An 18,995-nucleotide genomic window follows, 5' to 3' on the forward strand; every position below is an offset into this window, starting at 1 on the left:
ACAAGTGCTACCACTAGATAGACATAATTTACTCTTGCAAGAAGAGTCAATATAGAAGGATCAACTAGTGTGTAAGCACTTTTCACCAAGACATCATCAATTAACAAAGGGTCACTAATTCCTACACAAGGCAAAACTTTACCTCTACTCAATTGTTCATCAAGCACAAAGTGATCCGCATTTGCTAAAGTAGAAGGGTTAGCTTTGTTACCTTTTTGTTGAAGCACATCACCTTTGTCAATTTGGTCAAGTTCCTTATATTGGCCTCCCTCTTTGGAAGAGGGTAGCACTACTTCACCCTCTAAAGGAACTTGGAAACTCAGGTCCATGTCCTCTTTGGGGTGATCATCCACATAAGTACCTACAAAAGGAGCAAAACAACTAGAATAAATAGAAAGGTTAGAGGGGTTAGTTTGACTTGGCACCAAGTCCTTCTCTTCACCACACCTTTTCTCTCCTCCTAACATTTCTCTAGCGACCATACACTTCTTACTCTTCCCTTGGGTCGAACCTTGTCCTCCTTGAGTAACTAAGGTCTCCTTTTCACTCACAACCATTTCCTCCTTTTTCATCTTTTCACGTAACTCTTTCATGACTCTATAGTCTTCACACACTTCATGGGGAGTCAATGGAGCAAGTACATACTTTTTACCCTTGACCACAAAAGACTACTTGTTGGTCTGCCCACTATGTTGAGCATCCACATCAAATTGCCAAGGTCTTCCAAGCAAAATATGGCACGCTTGCATTGGCACCACATCACATAAGATTTTATCCTCATATCTTCCGATGCTCAATCGATAATCGCTCTTGGTCACCCGCATTTCTCCACTTATTGAACCATTGAAGCTTGTAGGGCTAGGGTGTTTTCTTGTGGGAATTTCATACTTTCAACCAAGAATTGGCTAACCGCATTAGTGCAACTCCCACCATCAATGATCAAGGAACAAACCTTGTCCAAAATCTTACACCTAGCATGAAACAAGTTCTCCCGTTGGTCACTTTCTTCCCTAGCTAGAGCTCCCATGGCTCTTCTAGCAACAATAACATGATTCAAAGCCTCCTCATATCTCAATTCAACTTCATCCTTAGAATCACCCTCACACTCACTACTTTCTCCTTCCTTATTTTCATCATCGGTTCGATATCCATCCCTCACTATAGTGATAGTCCTCCGGTTGGGACACTCACTTGAAATATGTCCTCTACCTTGGCATTTGAAACATTGAATGGTAGATGGACGAGGGAAGTTGGGTTTAGCATTGTTACCTCCTTTGGCTTGGTCGTCTCCTCTAGCCTTGTAATCAAACTTAGCTTGAGGAGTGGGAACAGTGATCTTGGGCTTCTCCCAAGTGGACGGCTTCTACTTCTCTTTCCCTTGGTTCCAAGTGAAAGATGATTTGCTTTTGTCTTTGTAAGACCTCTCATCTTTTAGATCCGCTTCAACCTTGGATGCATCATGGAATGCCTTTTCTAGACTATTATAAGTCTTGAGCCGTATGGGTTTAGCAATGTCACGATTCAAGTAGGCTACGAATCTTATAATGGTGCATTCTTCTTGTTCTTCTAACTTGGCTTTCATTAGCAAGTCCTAAAACTCATTAAAGTACTCTTCCACGCTTTTCGACCCTTATTTAAACAAATACACCCTTTTGAGTGCATCTTGACGATATGTGGGTGGAAGCCACCTTGTTTCCATGAGCTCGATCAAGTCGTTCCAAGTTGGAAGATCATAGATGTTTTGTTGAGCCCTTTGTAATTTCTTGGATTCCCACCAAGTAGAAGCGTACCCCTCAAATTGAGTGAGGGCATACTTTGTCTTTAAGGCCTCGGACACATTGTTTGTGAGGAAAATGCGTTCACTTTGCGATTTCCATTCAAAGAACTCTTCCGTATTGCTACCTCCTTGGAAAGTAGGAAGGTTCACCTTGATGGTGTTCAAATTCTGCTCATTATCTTGCCATCTTCCCCGGTCTTCATAACCTTGGGTCCTTCCTAAGTCCACATTAGGGCTGCACATAAATATAGAAAATCGAAAAACCGAACCGAAACTTCAACAAACCGAACTGAACCGAACTAGCTTGGTTTGGTGTTTGGTGTCCACCGTCAAAAAAATGAAACCGAAATAGCCGAACCAAAGTTTGATAAAACCGAACCGAAAAACCGAACGCGCACCGAAATTTAATACATTACCCAAAAAAAAATTAAAATAGTCCAGGCCCATTAAGTTTAAAGCAAAAAAAACCCAATTGTAATAAGTCCTCTTTTGCATTTGTATCCCTAATTTTCCACTTCAATTGAGAAAATCAAATTTCCTTAACAAAGAGAGGTAACTAGGATGTCTCTTTAGAATTACTATATGTCCTTTATGTGTTTTCTTAATTATTCTTACGGCATGTATATAACACCTAGTAATCCTATATCATGATTATAGTTTTTTGTTCTTGTGTATCTTGTTTGTTTGATTTTGATTTTAATTTATCAGTTTTATGTTTTATTGCTTTTGAGAATATGAATTAGTGTCAATAGAATCGCTTCTAATATTATATCAAAAAACCGAATTGAAAAAATCGAAACCGAACCGAACCGAACTTTAAAAAATCGAAAGAACCGAACCGAACTAGTTTGGTTCGGTGTTCGGTGTCAATCTTCAAAAATCAAACCCGAAATAGCCAAACTGAAGTTTGATAAAACCGAACTGAAAAATCGAACGCCCACCCCTAGTCCATATGACCTTGGAACCTAGCATCAGGGCCCAGATTTCTTTCAAATCCTCCTCTTCCTCCCCTTCCCCGGTTAGTCATCCCTTCACACCTTCCTCCTTGTCGGTTCTCATCCCACCACCGCTCCTCAAAGTCTACATCCTCCCATTGGTTTGGATATGGGTTTTGGTAATGATTTTGGTTTGGGAATTGGTGTTGGTATTGGTTTTGGTTAAGAAAGGGATCTTGTATTTGGGCTTGGGGTGGATCTTGGGGTACTTGTTGTAAGACTACTTGAGGGATTGCCTCATTCGGATTGTTTTGATAAACTTGGGGATAGGTTTGTCGATTGGTGTTTTGAAAAGTGGAGTTTTGGGGTGGAAGGTTGGTTGTTTGGGGTGGTGGAGCTCGTTGGGTGGAGGTGGTTGTGGTGTTGGGATTGCACAAGGCATGTGCTTGTCCCGGGGTAATAGCTGGTGTAGTATCTTGTGTTTTATCCCCATCACCTTCATTCTAAGAACGGGGAGTGCCCATTCTACTGGAACCCTCCATTTGAAATTTCTCAATACTCACCATTCGTTCATCTATACCCTTCAACTTCCCATTCACACCATTCATCTTTCCTCTCATATCTTCCATACCCACTTGCATACCCGAGATTTGACTCATGATCATAGCCAATGAACTTACTATGGATGATATATCCACTACTTCTTGCGTCCTATCGCCTTGGTTAGACATGATGACCTGCAAAACTAGCAAACAAGATTAGCAATGAAAGCCTCACTTCACTCGTATTAAACTTTCAACCCTTACCACACTCCCGTGCGCCTTCGAAGTTGTTGATGAATCGCTTAACCAATCGAATTCACACGGTTGCTTATACTTTGTGCTAGAATGGATTCTTGTTAAGATGAAGGAAGGACGACTCAAAGCAAACGGACAAGAGCCAATAAAGTTTCAAATGAAATAAAATGAAGAAAAGCTTGAAAGAAATTAGCACGAAAGAAATGCGGACACAAGAACTAGTAAACACAAGTAGGAACAACTACCAAATGGTTACTAGTTGAGAGACACAAGAAATGAAAATTGAATGCTAAAACGGAAAATAAATAAAATTTCTGGCCCGGGTAGGTGATAACTTGAAAACGCGACCGTGAAGCCCCAATTGATCTAAGGTATCAATTTGAAACAACTAAGTTTTTTTTATTTCTATACTCTTTTTTTTTTTTCCCTACCAAAGGATTAGGGACACAATCAAACAAGCACTTCTAAGAAAATTTTGAAATTGAAATGAGTTAGAAGTGAAGAAATCGTAGTTGAATCAAGAAACGATCACCTTAGAATTGTTGTGGAGGAATCAAACCGTTTTGGGACACTTAGACGAACTGTCTGATGGTCGTGCGTTGGCTGTGCGTCGCGCAACCAGCGCACAAAACACCCCTCTCTGAATCTAACACTTAGAAAAAAATTTGAAATTTTCAGAGTCATGTGATGGTCATGCGTCGCACAAGGATCGCACAAAATACCCCTCTCTGAATCTGTACAACACACGCTCTGCAGAAAAATCAAAATTTTCCAAAGTAATTTTGGCCACGTGCGATGGTCGTGCGTCGCACGTGTAGCGCATGCCCGTGCTGTGCTTTGGCTGTGAGACGCGTGGTCAGAACATGCACTCCTGGGCTTCGTTTTCTCGAACTTTGGGTCAAATTTCTTGGATCTGGTGACGTATTGGGCCCCACACGACCCAGGATTTGCCCTTTTTGGCCCAACAAACAACTTTCCACTTGCTCTAGGAAGAAATTTTAGATCAAACCTTCTTCTTTGATCTTCTTCTCTAATATGAAGATATGAATGTTCTTATGAACACCAAGAACACCCAAATGCAATCTAGGACCAAATCAACTCCTTTTTTCTCCAATTTTCAGATCCAAGCTCCCTTTGATATGGAGAACAAAGCCCACTAATCAATTAGCTCCAATTTCAACTCAATCACCAAACCCACTTTTTGATTTTTCAAAGCTCAACAATGGTGATTCACTCCAAACCTAACCAAATGAACTCAACTCTTGGATTTAGGGGTTTCGGATATCAACAAACTCAAATATAACTTCAAATTCGAGAAACAAGAACAAAATTTTTAGGGTTTCAGAATATGGATTTTTTTTGAGATTTTATATATATATATATATATATTTTTTTTTTTTGGACTTTCTTTGAACCAAGGATTGAAGAATGTAAGAACACTCTTCTAAACTAGCTCTGATACCAAATGATACGATTCTACCTAGGAAACTCTAGAAAAACAAAAGAACAAGAAAATCAAACTAAAGGGTGGAAGAAGAGTAGAAATGGAAGAGGATAGATGGATAGATACTTGACCCAAGAGCAAGAAATCAATGGACAAGAAAGGGTATATCAAACCCTAACCCTTCCAATCGGATTTACAAACCCTAGAACCTAAGCAATTTGAATCAACAAACGACTCAAATGAATCCACAAATGAGCAACATTGACTTCGATGGAAATAAGCAATTCACTTCACAACTAGGAAGCAACACTTGGTTAACCAACCAAACAATCTATATTAATCTAAGACTATCAACTACAATCTCTCATAAGAGTTTTCTTCATTCAACATAATCTAAAGATGAAAATAACCTAAGTCTAGTATTTATACTAAGAGACTTAAGAGCTAGGCTAGTTATTACAAAAATGCCATTAATGAGAGAAGGGCCTTGTTTGGCTAGTTGGGTGTTGGCTTGAAATCTGAAAAGGCTCCTCTTGCACATATAGCCATCATCCAATCCTCAAAGCTTGCAATTGTGATCATTTGCATTTATGGCCCTTCTTTTGCACGTCTAGCCACATTTGCGTTTCTGCCCCTTGCGACCCTAGCCACTTTGAGTGTTGGCCTTCTTTCTTGTAGTTTCTTCTTTCATTCCTCTCCAAGCTACTTTCCATACTTCATAGGCCTTCTTATGGGGCTTGTATGTCTCTCCATGGGTCTCCAATGCTCCTTTGGTCATCCTCCTAGCTTGAATGGATTGGAATCCCATGCCTTGGTCTTCAATGTGAGCCTTCAAGTGAAGTGTGCCTAGTAGGATCACATCATTTTCACATTAAAACAACATTTTTTTTTATGCTGAAAATGGCAAAATAGGAAAGCAAATGACAGACGCAATTGTTCACATAGTTAAGTAGTTATTATTCTTTAAGTGTCATTAGTGATCCATTTAACCATTTCACGTCCAGAGTAGGCAGAATAGCAAGTAAACTAGCATAAGTAATCAAATGACTACATTTTTAATTCTATGAACTAAAATGAGCTTTGAAGGGCTGTGCGGTGATGATGATGGAGTGATAAAGGAGATGGGGCATCGTTAAGGCTTTGTGATTGTTTGGTTTTGGTTCAACTGGTTACTGATTAGGTACTCAGGGAGCTTTTTACGTTTAGATGTTGGGCCGGTCGGGTCGGTTGGGTATTGGGCCCTGATTTTGGTTTGGAAATAATAATAAGTAAAATTTTCACAAACAGCTACCTTTTAGCTCATTCTAATAATCTATAACTAAATGTTCTACATCTACAATTCGTAGCTGAAGAACCTATATTTAGCTAGTAGATGCGTCGACTTAAATATAGGATAAATATAACGGAAATACACACGCTGAGAAAACTGAAAGTGCTATATTTATGAAAACAAAATCTACTCCAATTTAAATTAAAATAAGTTTTTAATGTTCCTTGATTCACGCAAATATCCTCCCATTCCATATCTGATCTCATATCTCATTCAAACAGCTAACAAATTCAAAAAATATTGAATTCAAAAAGTACATTCATATTTTTAACCAAAAAAAAAAAAAAGGTTCAAAAACTAGTTCATCAAAAACCTTTGAAAAATAACAATATCAAACCAAAGGAACAGAGCTCGTTTTAAACGATGAATATATATTTGAATTCATCTGTTGAAATATCGAATTCAAGTTGAGTTCATAATTGAGGTAACAACGTTTTCACTGCAACTTTTTTATTTTTTTTTGATTTTTCTGAAATTTTGAAAAATATATGAAAAATATATGAAAAATATATCTAAAATATAGTCAACAGAAACCAGAATAAGTAATATTGAACATAATAATCAAAAATACAATTAAAATATAGCCAAAATATAGTCATAATTGAGTTCATAATTGAGGTAACAATGTTTTCACTGCAACTTTTTTTTATTTTTTTTTATTTTTCTGAAATTTTTCTAAATATAGTCAAAATATATGAAAAATATAGTCAACAGAAACCAGAATAAGTAATATTGAACATAATAATCAAGATACAATTAAAAATATAGCCAAAATATATATGAAAAACAACTATTAAAATATCAATCCAAAACATTAGGAATTGAAAATTCGGGTTCTATACCTCTAGTCCTCATCGGAGTAGAAGCTTTCTTAGCCATTTCACTTGAATCTAACAAAAAAAACCAAGAACAAACAGTGATAATTAATTATTTAGAGTTGTATTGCTGATTCAAACGAAAAAAAAAACGAAAATATAAGTTAAATGCACGGTGAAACGTAAAAATCAATATAGAATCTTACCTTTTTTGGGAATTAGATTTGAATTATGAGTGAAATTAATGAGTAGTTAATTAGAGATAAACAAGGAAGTTGAACTATTAATAATAATAACTCCTCTATACAAGATTCAGTTTTCATGGAATAAATTAAAACACCATCTAGAAATCACCATTATTGCAAGTCTGAAAAAACAGGTCTTGAGTTTCAAATACAAAAATTTAAGAAGCGCGTGTTGTTGGAAAAACTTTAAAATATTTGCAGGAATGAAGATCGGTATTTTAAATTTCAGAAAAACTACTTCTCAATTTCTAGCAGTATTTGATACATCAAACATACATATTTAAAGTTTGCATTCGACAAATCAAACGTATGTCAGAAGTTTGCTTGCACACACAGTTTGCAAACTTCATTTCCTGAATATTTGCTAGCTTCATTTGCAAATATTTGTAACTATCAGTACCCGAATGCTAAATGTACAAAGAATTACAAACTTAGGTCATAACTTAAATGGGGTCCCAAAACTGGCTATTTGTGCACTTGCGCCCCATTTACCTCAAGCAGAGTGCTCTTTTAGGCCCAAATTACAAATTTTTGGTTATATTTTGCCATCTTTGCTATTATTGGTGTTTTACTAAAGCTGATATATCCAAGTTTCTATCAGGTACATTTGTTTTTAAAAAAAGAAATTAGTCAAATCAAATGTCTTAGTTTGACTAAGGAGGAGTTTATGTGTATAATGTATTTTAATATTTTTTTTGAATCCCATAGTTATAAACCCGAGGCTAAATAATAAAAGTTGTTTGTGCACGTCTTCTGTTTGATGAAATTCCTCTGAGAACCTTTCTCTTTATATGTAGGTGTCTTTTAATGTTGAATTTCTTCCAGTAATTTCTATTATCTCCAAAAAGCTTATGAAATTCAAGCATTGAAATGTCCTTTTAGGGCAGGCAGAAGCATATAGTAATGGAGTGGGCATTTGTGCATAAAATATGGGAAAAATGGATTTCAAGCAATGTTGGTTCAGGTCAGTAAATGTAACATTTTTGATTATGTTCTTTTTTTAGTTTTATTTATATGTATAGTTAGTCAGCTGAGATGAGTTTTTCCATTTTCAGGTCAACCATTGAAGGCTGCTTTTCTTTTAAATTATGACCCTAATGGACCTTCTCGGTTGATGTCTACTATGTAAGTGAAAATGTGGAAAAACTATTTATAGCTCTTATATTTTCTCTTAAGGTCCCGTTTGCCGATAAAAATTGCGAGTATTTGAAAGAAGTTTTTGTTTTCAAAGTGAAAAATGGTATTTGGAAATTAGAGTTGTGTTTGGCCATGAATACAGATTGGAGTTGTTTTTGAGTTTTTGTGTGTGATTTGGAGTGAGAAAGGTGAAAACAACTTTTTGGTGTTTTTCATATTCTGGAATTTTATGGCCAAACATGAATTCCGGCAAAAAGTAAACAATATTCATGGCCAAACGGCCACTTAATGTTTGCTTTGAGATAGGTAAACTGGTTATTTAGAACAATGCAATTGCTTTTTTCTAGTATGAGCTTTTCATGAGTATAATAAGTTCAGAAGGGTATTCTGTTTTTGGTTTCTCAGGGCAGTTTTGCAATGTTTTTTTACTGAGTCGGTCAATAACATGTATATTAATCTCTTTTCAGAGAGATTAATTAACTGCAAAAACTGCACCAAGCTTCATTGCTCAGTTTTTTGGTGATATCACTTGTGTGATTTCAGTATTTAACTTGGACAAGGTTTGTTGTGGTTGAGTGCTTCTCGACTTTGGGAGGGTTTTGTTGTTCTTAGATTCTAGTCAGAAAAATTGCGGATACGCAAATTATCCAATTGACTAAACTGGTGAAGAAAATAGAAAATCTCCCTACAGAAAAATCCTATTTATGTTCATAAAAGTAAACATGATTTGAAAACAATAAGTAGAACTACAAAGTGGAAGGAAAATTTTGACCAGGCAGGGAACATAGAGCTGACCTTTAGTAGTAGAAAGTTACTTAAATCTATAAAAAGTTGTCGGGTTCTGATGCATATGACTGATACCTAGTAACAGAGGTAAGAAAAAGGTAAGCTCTTCTTGAATTGAGCGGTGAACAATATATAACGGACTCTTTACAAAGTAGTTTTGAGCTAGATGAAATAAGAAAACTACCTTAATTTCTTTGATTCACTAATTATTACGACATTCAACAACATCTACGCCTCAATCTGAAATTAGTTGGGTTCGTCTATAAGAACCTCACTATCATGTCGCCTAGAATATATTCGATATTTACATATCTGGGATTTTTTAGCATTAGAGGTTCTTCACAATTTCTAGTGACATACACTTCTCTAGATAGACTAAAGAGGCTTCTAGCAGAGAATGATCCTATGTAAGCGTACTTTCATGTGTAAACATACACTAACTAGCTTATTTTGTGTATATGGACTTCTGTCTTCTGTTTTGTTCTATTTTCTACAATCTGTGTGGATTTCCAGGGTTAGTATTTGTCACAACATCGTCACTAAAAATATCTATACAATATTCTTAATGAGTCTGTTGGCATTTGACAATAATATAATTCTTCCAAATATTGCATCGGATATTTTTTAGGATTAGCGTGACTTTCAACAGAATACACTATAAGTTATTGCACTACACAAGATGTAAGTTAGTACTATTAAATCAAAAGGTATCATTTCATTAAGAAGAGCTACAACCATCATATGAGCTTATGTCATCCAAATCCTGAAAGAGATTTCTCTTTTTCTTTATTCAAGTTACTTGTGATGCAACTATTGCATTAAAAATATTCTTAAGATGCAAAATAATTATTAAACTATTTAATGACAAAGCACCACAGTCATCTTGCTACTACGTCGGTAAGACTAGGCAAGATGTTCCTATGCAAGTTGACACAATGGACAGGAGCTGAGCTGTTGACAAGTTGGAGCTCCACTAAATTGGGTGATATAGTCATAAGGAATATCTGATACCCATTTATATCCCTTGCTTGGGGAGCGTTAGGCCTGGCCTCCAAAATTTGTTATAGTTATGTCGCCTCTTTAATTATGTTGGTAAAGGCTAGGTAAGATGTTTCTGTGCAAGTTGACACTATAGATAGGAGCTAAGCTGTTGAAATGCTGGAGCTCCACTAAACTGGGTAATATAGTTATGAGGGATACCCATAGATATCTTTTGTTTAGGGTGGGGGGAGCAGTAGGCATGGCCACCAAAACTTATGTTTCCTCCTCAAAATTGCACTTGTCAAACATACTAAGAATGCGAAGGCTTCTCCACTCATGCAAACTTGCATGACTTTTGATCAAAACCCTTTTGCCTCAAATACCACCAGTACTTGATGAAAGTGATATTTTTTCTTCTTATAAAAAATTGGTCTTTCCGGCTTCAGTATGAGCAACTTCACTCGTCATTCCCAGGGCTTTCTTTCTGGTCATCTTTCCTTGGGACTTTAGATTGTTTGTAGGTTTAGAAGAGAAGATTGTACAACCATTCTCCTTGTTCTGTTCCTGGAAGCCTACACATGGTTAAAGATCTTGCTTTAGGGGTATCCACAAGAAAATACTGAATAATTAAAGTTCAAGTGTCATTTTCTTGTCCCATGCTTTGGAGTTGAATGTGCAAAACTGGTTTTCTTTTTCACTTCGCTTTGTGCTTCTGGAAAATGGTGTAGGTTTAAAGCCTTATGTTTATGCTTGTAGTGCAGAGCAAGAGGGTATAAAGGCAGATCCAACTGAAATGTGTGAACTTGTCAGTTTTGTCAAGAGAAACAAACTGCAGACAGAGAGCTTTGTCATTGGACACAACCAATGTGAGTTTATTGCTGCTTACAAATGAAAATATATCATGCCTGAACTTTGTGTTCCGGAAGTATTTTATCTTTAACCTGTAAAAAGAACTGTATACCACTTTGTGGTAGTTCCAATTCTGAAGCTTGGAGTTGGCACTTTGGTTGAAATGTGTAGAAATAGTGATGGAGTGCCTACAGTCATGTTCATACTTTGCCTCTTGCACCTGTGAATGTGATATTGAGAAGTAAATGCAATATACCAATCTTTCCTAAAGAACAGCTTTTGTGGTGGTTTTGTGGTTGGGCTGCTGTTTCATAGCATTTTTGTTCACAGAGTCAATTATGCACAGCAAAACACGAACTCTCATGCCTGGTTACTTGTTTATGTTCGTTGTAATTGCAATTCTTTAGAAAGAATCACTAAAACCAGAACAACTAGTTTGTTTTTGAAAATATATATGACGCCTAAAAGATAGCTTTGCCATTTTCATGGACAGATCTTGTAACATCAATTCATGAGAGTTGGTTCTGTGCAAGATCGATGAGTACTTCAAAACCTGCTGGTGAAGGTGCAATTCTGATGCACACAGGAGCATTCCTCTTGATTGGGCTGTAAGTATTTCTGTCCTTAGGTTACAGTAGGCCAATTTGCACCCACCATTCTATTAGACCCAAAGAAATGACAAATCCATGTATAATCCTGATTCTAATCTGTAATCTAGAAGTCACATTGTCATGGAAACAAAGTGGGCACAGTACCGTGATTCTTTGGATTTCGATGCATGAAAGAAAATACTTGTTAATTAGTGACAAAGTTTCTTTGTAGGATTGTTATAATAAAAAAAAAATTAAAAAAAAATTAAATAAAATAAAAAAAAGTGCAGCCGGGTGCGCGAAGCTCAGGCTATGCATGGTAATTTAAAGAGATGCATATATAAATATCAATAAGATTCCTTCAAATTCTTTTTTTGATTGTTAAGATTCCATCAAATTCCTTCAGAGCTCTTTGTTGATCTTTTCTTGATATCATTCGAGATGTTCGTAAATAAATGTCTTCGGAGAATCACTTTTTGGTCCTTCTCTTATATTTATATTCCGATTATCGTCCCTCTTTAATTTATCTCAGCACTTCAAATATTCATTTATCGGAAGCCAGCTCTTTAATTAGCATTCAAGAAGAAGCATAAAGTTCACTTGTCATATATAACCCCTCCCAAAACCAAATGCGACGGTGTAAATTGTCACAAAGATTAAGTGTGGTTCCATTGGCTTCTCTATCCTCGGTTCACAACTCCCCATAAAGAGCTAAGTAGATGTGAATTATTTTGATCTCGAAAGCCCTACAAAATCTGCCCAGAGTTTCTATTATTTTGTTGCCTTGTTTAGTTGTTTGTAGGTTATATCTCTCTTTCTAATTATCAAAAGAATCCTTCTTTCTTCCTACATCAGTGGGACTCTGAGGCATTGGTGTCTAAGTTGCGCGGACTCTTCACTTTAGATGCCGCACCCGTGTCGGATACTCCAAAAATGACATTTTTGAAGAGTCCGAGCAACATAGATTGGTGTTAATGAAGTTGGATGGTAGTTGAAGCTTATTCTTTTCCTTTTCTGGTTATGTTTGAGTTTAACCGTTTACATCTCCGGTTTAGGATTGAGTTTTGATTGTTCAGGTCTCTTAGAAAATCATCTTGACCCTCTTTTTACTTGTGGGGCACATGAACCTCTTTGTCTAGCTACATTAGTTTGAGTCTTTTCTCTATTGGATTCAAAGCACTAGGACCTAGTAAATGACCGTTTTATGTGCTCAAGTTTAAAATAAAAGTTGGCTGTTGAAGTCTGTAATTCCCTATTTAAACAGAACACTTGCACCCTGCAGAGTTTTCTACTGACTGGGCTTAAACATGCTGACCTGAAATTGGATTTGACTCACTGGAACCATGAATTTACTACTTGCTCATACAGGTATGATGGCTCGATTGCATCAGCATCCCGTGCAATGGTAGTTCTCGATCAGTTTGCATGGCAACTTAGTCGAAGAAATCATTAATTGCTTTGTGTATATGTCAAAATATGTTACATTTCTATGGAGGATTGGTCGGTTCATGGTGTTTTTGTTTTTCTTTATTTACCATTTAGTTCTATTTAGAGATCCATGTTCTCTGCATCTCAATGGATAGGAACTTTTTAGTTGAATCAGTAGTATTTCTTGAGCTGTTATTCAGTATTGTGTTGTATGTTTATGCACAAGCTCAGTACACATCAAGGTTGTATCACCTCAACTGGGATGTCATTTTGTGATTAAACAGACACTGAAGTTCTAGTTATGATAAGTCGGCGATGCTTTCACCCTCAATTAGCAACTAAGCAGTGTAGCAAGACGGAAATAGTTAAAACTCTATATGCCTGTAAAAGTAATATATTTGAACAGATCTTTAGCCAAGTGGTGAGTTTTGACCCCGTCAGCATTGTATAAGTAGATGGGACTAGAAGCTCCGACATTACGTGACACGTAACACATTATAAAATGGATGAGAAAACATATAGTTCATACATCATATCTAAAACACTTGTCCAAAATGCAATTTTCCAAATTGTAGCAAAGAAATCAATCAAATCGTAAGTGCTGAAAATCTCAAATGATAGCTTAAAACTATGGTAAATCCATGCATCATTGTTTCAAATGTGTAGTTTAATAATTTTGGCATCCATCCTTAGAAGACAACACTTCAAGGATTACACAAATCCGTAGTTCAAAAGAAATTTGAGTTTGAATAGATGAGGTGAAATGCAACTGGATTAGGAGACTCTCACGTGACGTTAGTTGGCTAAGGATAACGAATGCATTTAATTTGTGTATCAATTAGTGGAATTTGTTTTCTAGAAGGAATAGATTGGTCGATATAAGGAGATTTTGTTATAGTTGGAGAAGAACTATCCAATCTATTGTGATCAATAGTAATAGACTGGTAAAGCTAAACAACATATTCTATGTACAATTGCACCTGAAGCAAAAACTTATTTTATCGTTGTTCTCTTAACAAAATTATTTCCGGAGGACTCTCGCATATGATATTTGTAGCAAATGAATAAATGCATTACATGTGTTTTAATACATATTTTTATTGTTTAACCATGATTGGTTAATAACTTAATACTTCTGTATATTTTCATTCATTAAAACTATTTAACTATGATAAATTATTATTGTTTGATATATCAGCACAAAGGAAGAATAAATATTTACCCGAAAAGTTTAGCCACGAAGCAGTAGATGCATGTGAGATCAGGGGCGAGGATCATCAAAATAAGAAGAATTTAAATGTTGATAAGACATAATAGTACCGTGAAGAAGTAGAAAGCTTGTATTATGTTAGGAAATTTGAGTTGGAAACTTTTGATGAGATTAAGATGATTAGATAAACATCTTAATCAAGAATTCAATTACTTGGGAGATCAAAACACAACGTTTAAAGTAGAAATTTGTCCAAATCAATATTTATGCTCTTGACCTAATGTCGACAGTGACAACATGTTCAATAACGGGCACCGAAAATAAACAGACAAAACAAGTTATGAAAACAACCACATTTATAAAATTGATCATTTCTATGATGCCACAATTCCATTAATCAAAGAATTTGTCCTTCTAATATATCATTATAAATCCCCTCTACCAATGTCAAAACTTCTATAAAAAAGACATACATATCCTCTATAATTATGTATCTTCTGAACTAATTATGTAAGTGGGTTCTTCAACACATGTTTTGTCACAAGGATAGGGGCAATCAATCTGTCGAAACAAATTTCTGTCCAAAAACCAATCTTGTACAGCTTCAGCTATTGTCTGCAACATTCATTGTAAGTCCAAAATCACAATTATTAAACAGAATTATATAGGGGGGAAATGAAAATTTGCTTAATAAGTCTACTAATTAGTTTTACCTTGTTGAATAATCTAGGTGAATTGGGACCAAACCAATAAGCTTGTTGTTGAGTTTGACAATGTGAAAAGCAAGAGTTGATGTAATATCCTCTTGTTGAAGATGGGCCTAGCCCTTCCAATGTCTTTAAAAATTCATCTCTGAATACTAAATAATTGTTCAAAGATTAGGACTTAAACAAAATATACTCAAAAAATGTTTGATAAATTTGTCTATTTCTTTTAGATTAAGTGGAAAAAAAAATTTGGCGAATAAATAATGCGTCGAAATTTTTTAAAAAATTACTGACCTTGAAGAACTTTGAGCTGACTTGATGTGCAATTTTTTATATCAGCTTTGCAACTTGTCCAGCTACCCTTAGGATCAGCACCAGGAGCGACCAAGCTGTTTCTTACCTTAATTTAAAGTAAATATATAAAATTCAGGACAAAAGAAGATAAAATGTAAAAGGAAAAAATGAAAAAAATTATTATGAAACATATTTGAAAAATCATACTAGTAAATCTAATAAACTGACCTGCCAATGATCATAAGCTGCATTTATAATGAAAAGTGGCGTTTGAATTTGTTGAGCCACATTTTGAGGGAAAAAGCACTGCACCGTTTGTAAAAGAAAATCTTAGATTCATTAATTTGTTTCATAATTCGTAATATATTAATTACCTTTAGAAACTAAATTATGTTATGCATTTAGAGATAATGTAATTGGTAGTTCAAGATATACAATTTGAATAGATAATTTTCGTACGAACTTCGACATATTTTTTTAAGACCCATGCTGTGTTGTTAAATGAAGAATTTAGTTCTTGATATTATATTGTACTTACCAAACTTGGTTTCAACTTTGAAGTACATGATGGAGGTAAATTCTTGGCGGAGCCCTAAAATTCAAGAAAATAAATAACAAAACAGGTAAGGGAAGAATACATTTTTTAAAATAATAATAGGCAATGAAAAAGTGGAAAAAAAAACATACATGTAAAGTGACAATATCATTGAAGTACTGTTCAATATATGCTTTCCCTCTAATATCCTTGCTGGGAACATACACAAAACTGTTAATATGAAGAATAAAACCAATAAAAGAAAATAATTATTGTACATAGCTTGCGAGAATTTAATTACCAAAAAATAAAAAAGTATTTATGAGAATTGAAATCTTATGTGGAAGAAGAATGCTTACAGATCAACAAAATAACCAGCATCTGAAAAGCATTTAACTTTAGCACTTTTTGGTAGTAGGGCTCTGAAGTTGTCACAATGCAAAATTGTTGCCAATCCTCCAGCTGAACATCCAGAGAGTATAGCCTACCATTTTAAAAATTAATTTTTTTAGACTCTTAAGAATTATAGAGTTAGAAAGTGGAAATAAAAATGAAAATTGTGTTTAGTTCTTTTCTTTTTTCTTGTATATAAGAGGGGAAGCGAGGAGGAGAAGGAGACCGTTGTGTCCACACATTTCGTTAGAGTCTTGCCACTAAACTATGAGTTTAGATAGTTTGGTAGAGGTATTGTGTTGCGTTTCTATTTATAAAAAAACTAATTCACTATAAAATGTTCGGAAGTTAAATGGAGGCAAACTTTAATGCTCTAGCAGTTTAAAAGAATTCATAGACTGTTAGATCGCCGAAAAGATAACTACAACTTCTACTAGTAAATATCCGTAAAAAGTGAGATTAATAACTTGAAAAATAAAACCTGCTATTTACTATGACATATTAAAAGTACTACAGGTTTTTGGTGTAAACATCAGTTTTTTTTTTTTGCTTTTTCCAGAGAGTATATAAGTAAAAAAACTCAATGTGATCATACATTTTGAGCTGTATTCATTCCTTGAGCCAATAATTCCTCCATAATAGCTTTGTATATCCTTGACCCTCGATAATGAAGTCCAGTACCCTGGAAAATTTGGAGGTTTAATTAGAAAAAGAAAACCTAAATATTATAATTACTATACTTATTAACAAATTAAGAGCTCTGAAGAATACACTCAATGTGACTTACAGGATCAACTACTTCAACATCTCCTGTAAAGGATCCTCCATCACAATATCTGACAGAAACTCTATTCCAATTGTAAAATTCTACATATTTCAAAAGCAGTCTAGTTGTATCAATCATACTATATAAGATGTATATATACATAAAATATACAAACTAAATAAAATAATTGTGACATGAATTAAAAATTAGAATGTTACCTGGATTATACTTGGGATCATTACTCATCATTGCTGAAAAAGCACTTTGTTTACCCATTTTTGCACTAGATCCCAAGTGAGTATTCTTCCTTTGAAGACAATGAGTAACATTTTCGCACCATCCACCTCCCTTAATATCCAAATTAACAAATTATTATAATTAATAAATTTCTATTCTAAGATAGAAATTCACAAGCATAAATGTTAAAATCTAAAGTAAGTTTCATTAATAAATCAATCTCAAGGATGGACGTTCGGTTTTGGAGAATTTTAAGTTTTGTCATTATTAATTATTGAAATAAATTCCATAGAGATAAACAGAGTTTTAAAGGAAGAATTATTGAAACTAAACTAACCTCAAGTGATATTACCCAATTCTTCAATCCTGTACCAGATCCTCTATCAAGATGGTATGCTGGTGGAGTTCCATCCAAGCAAACTATAAACACAACATTAACAATAGTTATAAATAAATAAATAGCTAAATAAATATATAATAAAAACATAGCTAATCAATAAATATACAGATAGATAGACCCATGAGTATGTGTGTCGTGTGTATATGTGCATATATACACGCACGAATTAAGAAACGTTAATAGATAATCGAACGATATATAAATAGATAGAGAGAACTATTTGTGTTTCTGAGCGCCTCTATGTATGTATGTGTGTACATACAAATACATGCAAATCTATAAACATTCAGAACTATTTAAAAAGAAAGGTTTTTCTTTTTAATTCATAAGTCCAGGTTATTCAACCAAAAAAGAAAAAAGGAATGAAAAGAGAAAAGAAGAAGATATTCACCAGCTCCTTTTGCTACGGCACTTTGAAGTATAGTGATATTAACAAGGAGACTTTCTGTTGTACAAAAAATCAGCAAAGAAACAAAAAAGAACAAAAAAGCGGTCACCATTCTGCTATTTCTCTTAATAACATATATTGCTGATGGTGGGTAGAAGTATATATACAGAATTTTTCAACAAAGAAGCCATGTTAACTGTTTAAGTAATGAAGTGTGAACTAAAGCCGTATATGGAATAAATATAATGGTGAAATAATTGGAATTTAATTGAATACGAAAATTGCCAATTTAGGTAAGTTTGAAAAACTTTTTAAAATAGCATTGATTTCTTTACCTTATTTTCAGGCAGATAAATCTGGAATATATACCAGATTTTATTAACTAACAATCTAGATCACATCTAAATAGGGTAAAATCTTAAGTATTTATCTCTTAATAGAGAAGCTACTTTGTTGATTTCAAATGAACATACTACAACTTTAAATTTGAAATATAAGATTACCCAAATCAGGTGGGACTAAATGTATGAACTTTATTACTTTAACTATTTAATTAGCCTGGTATTAAATCAGGACACAAATCATTTTGATGAATTGATATTGTGAATCATCAATTTAATATATGCATATCTAAAATTATATCTACGGAGAAATTAGATTGTTCATCTGAATATCTTTCGCTGATATTATTTACTGCAAATATATGTGAGGTACAATTTTTTTCTTTTTAAATATGGGTAAAAGAATTGGGTAACCACCTTAACATGATTGGAACAATAGAGTACATGGTGCTCAACAAATTTGCTCTTTTTCTCTCGTAAGCCTTGACATGGTGGGAATAAAAAAAAATATATATAATTTTCAAGAACGAAGAGGCCTATCTGTGTTTGAAAATAGAATTTCATGGAATGCAAAACTCTCCATTTCTTTGCCATGACTATCAGACCTAAT

The 18,995-nt window shown here is 34.5% G+C and overlaps 2 protein-coding genes across 7 annotated transcripts; one reads left to right on the forward strand and one right to left on the reverse strand.

Moving 5' to 3' along the window:
* The first annotated feature begins 7,831 nt into the window (after nucleotides 1-7,831).
* LOC132030003 (uncharacterized) lies at nucleotides 7,832-13,445 on the forward strand. Of its 5 annotated transcripts, none has more exons than XM_059419462.1 (6): nucleotides 7,832-7,944; nucleotides 8,226-8,307; nucleotides 8,399-8,468; nucleotides 11,004-11,113; nucleotides 11,590-11,704; nucleotides 12,969-13,106. In XM_059419462.1, exons 2-6 carry the CDS (start codon nucleotides 8,247-8,249, stop codon nucleotides 12,979-12,981), a joined length of 369 nt encoding a protein of 122 aa, XP_059275445.1. In that variant the 5' UTR covers nucleotides 7,832-7,944; nucleotides 8,226-8,246; the 3' UTR covers nucleotides 12,982-13,106. The 5 variants fall into 5 exon arrangements, with proteins under 5 accessions (XP_059275445.1, XP_059275444.1, XP_059275442.1 ...); XM_059419461.1 differs by having other exon boundaries at nucleotides 7,835-7,944; nucleotides 8,231-8,307; nucleotides 13,055-13,445; XM_059419459.1 differs by having other exon boundaries at nucleotides 7,838-7,944; nucleotides 13,055-13,445.
* A 1,145-nt stretch (nucleotides 13,446-14,590) lies between these two features.
* LOC132030001 (pectin acetylesterase 8-like) lies at nucleotides 14,591-18,236 on the reverse strand. Of its 2 annotated transcripts, none has more exons than XM_059419457.1 (12): nucleotides 17,763-17,993; nucleotides 17,594-17,676; nucleotides 17,238-17,367; nucleotides 17,041-17,120; nucleotides 16,849-16,935; nucleotides 16,220-16,344; nucleotides 16,013-16,073; nucleotides 15,864-15,917; nucleotides 15,554-15,631; nucleotides 15,326-15,431; nucleotides 15,038-15,183; nucleotides 14,591-14,939 (listed from the first exon to the last, which is right to left on the reverse strand). In XM_059419457.1, exons 1-12 carry the CDS (start codon nucleotides 17,776-17,778, stop codon nucleotides 14,811-14,813), a joined length of 1,095 nt encoding a protein of 364 aa, XP_059275440.1. In that variant the 5' UTR covers nucleotides 17,779-17,993; the 3' UTR covers nucleotides 14,591-14,810. The 2 variants fall into 2 exon arrangements, with proteins under 2 accessions (XP_059275440.1, XP_059275439.1); XM_059419456.1 differs by lacking the exon at nucleotides 17,763-17,993 and adding an exon at nucleotides 18,048-18,236 and having other exon boundaries at nucleotides 14,592-14,939.
* Between the last annotated feature and the right edge of the window lie 759 nt (nucleotides 18,237-18,995).

Source organism: Lycium ferocissimum, chromosome 9 (assembly GCF_029784015.1).
Source record: "Lycium ferocissimum isolate CSIRO_LF1 chromosome 9, AGI_CSIRO_Lferr_CH_V1, whole genome shotgun sequence".
In the NCBI taxonomy this organism is placed as follows: Eukaryota; Viridiplantae; Streptophyta; class Magnoliopsida; order Solanales; family Solanaceae; genus Lycium; species Lycium ferocissimum.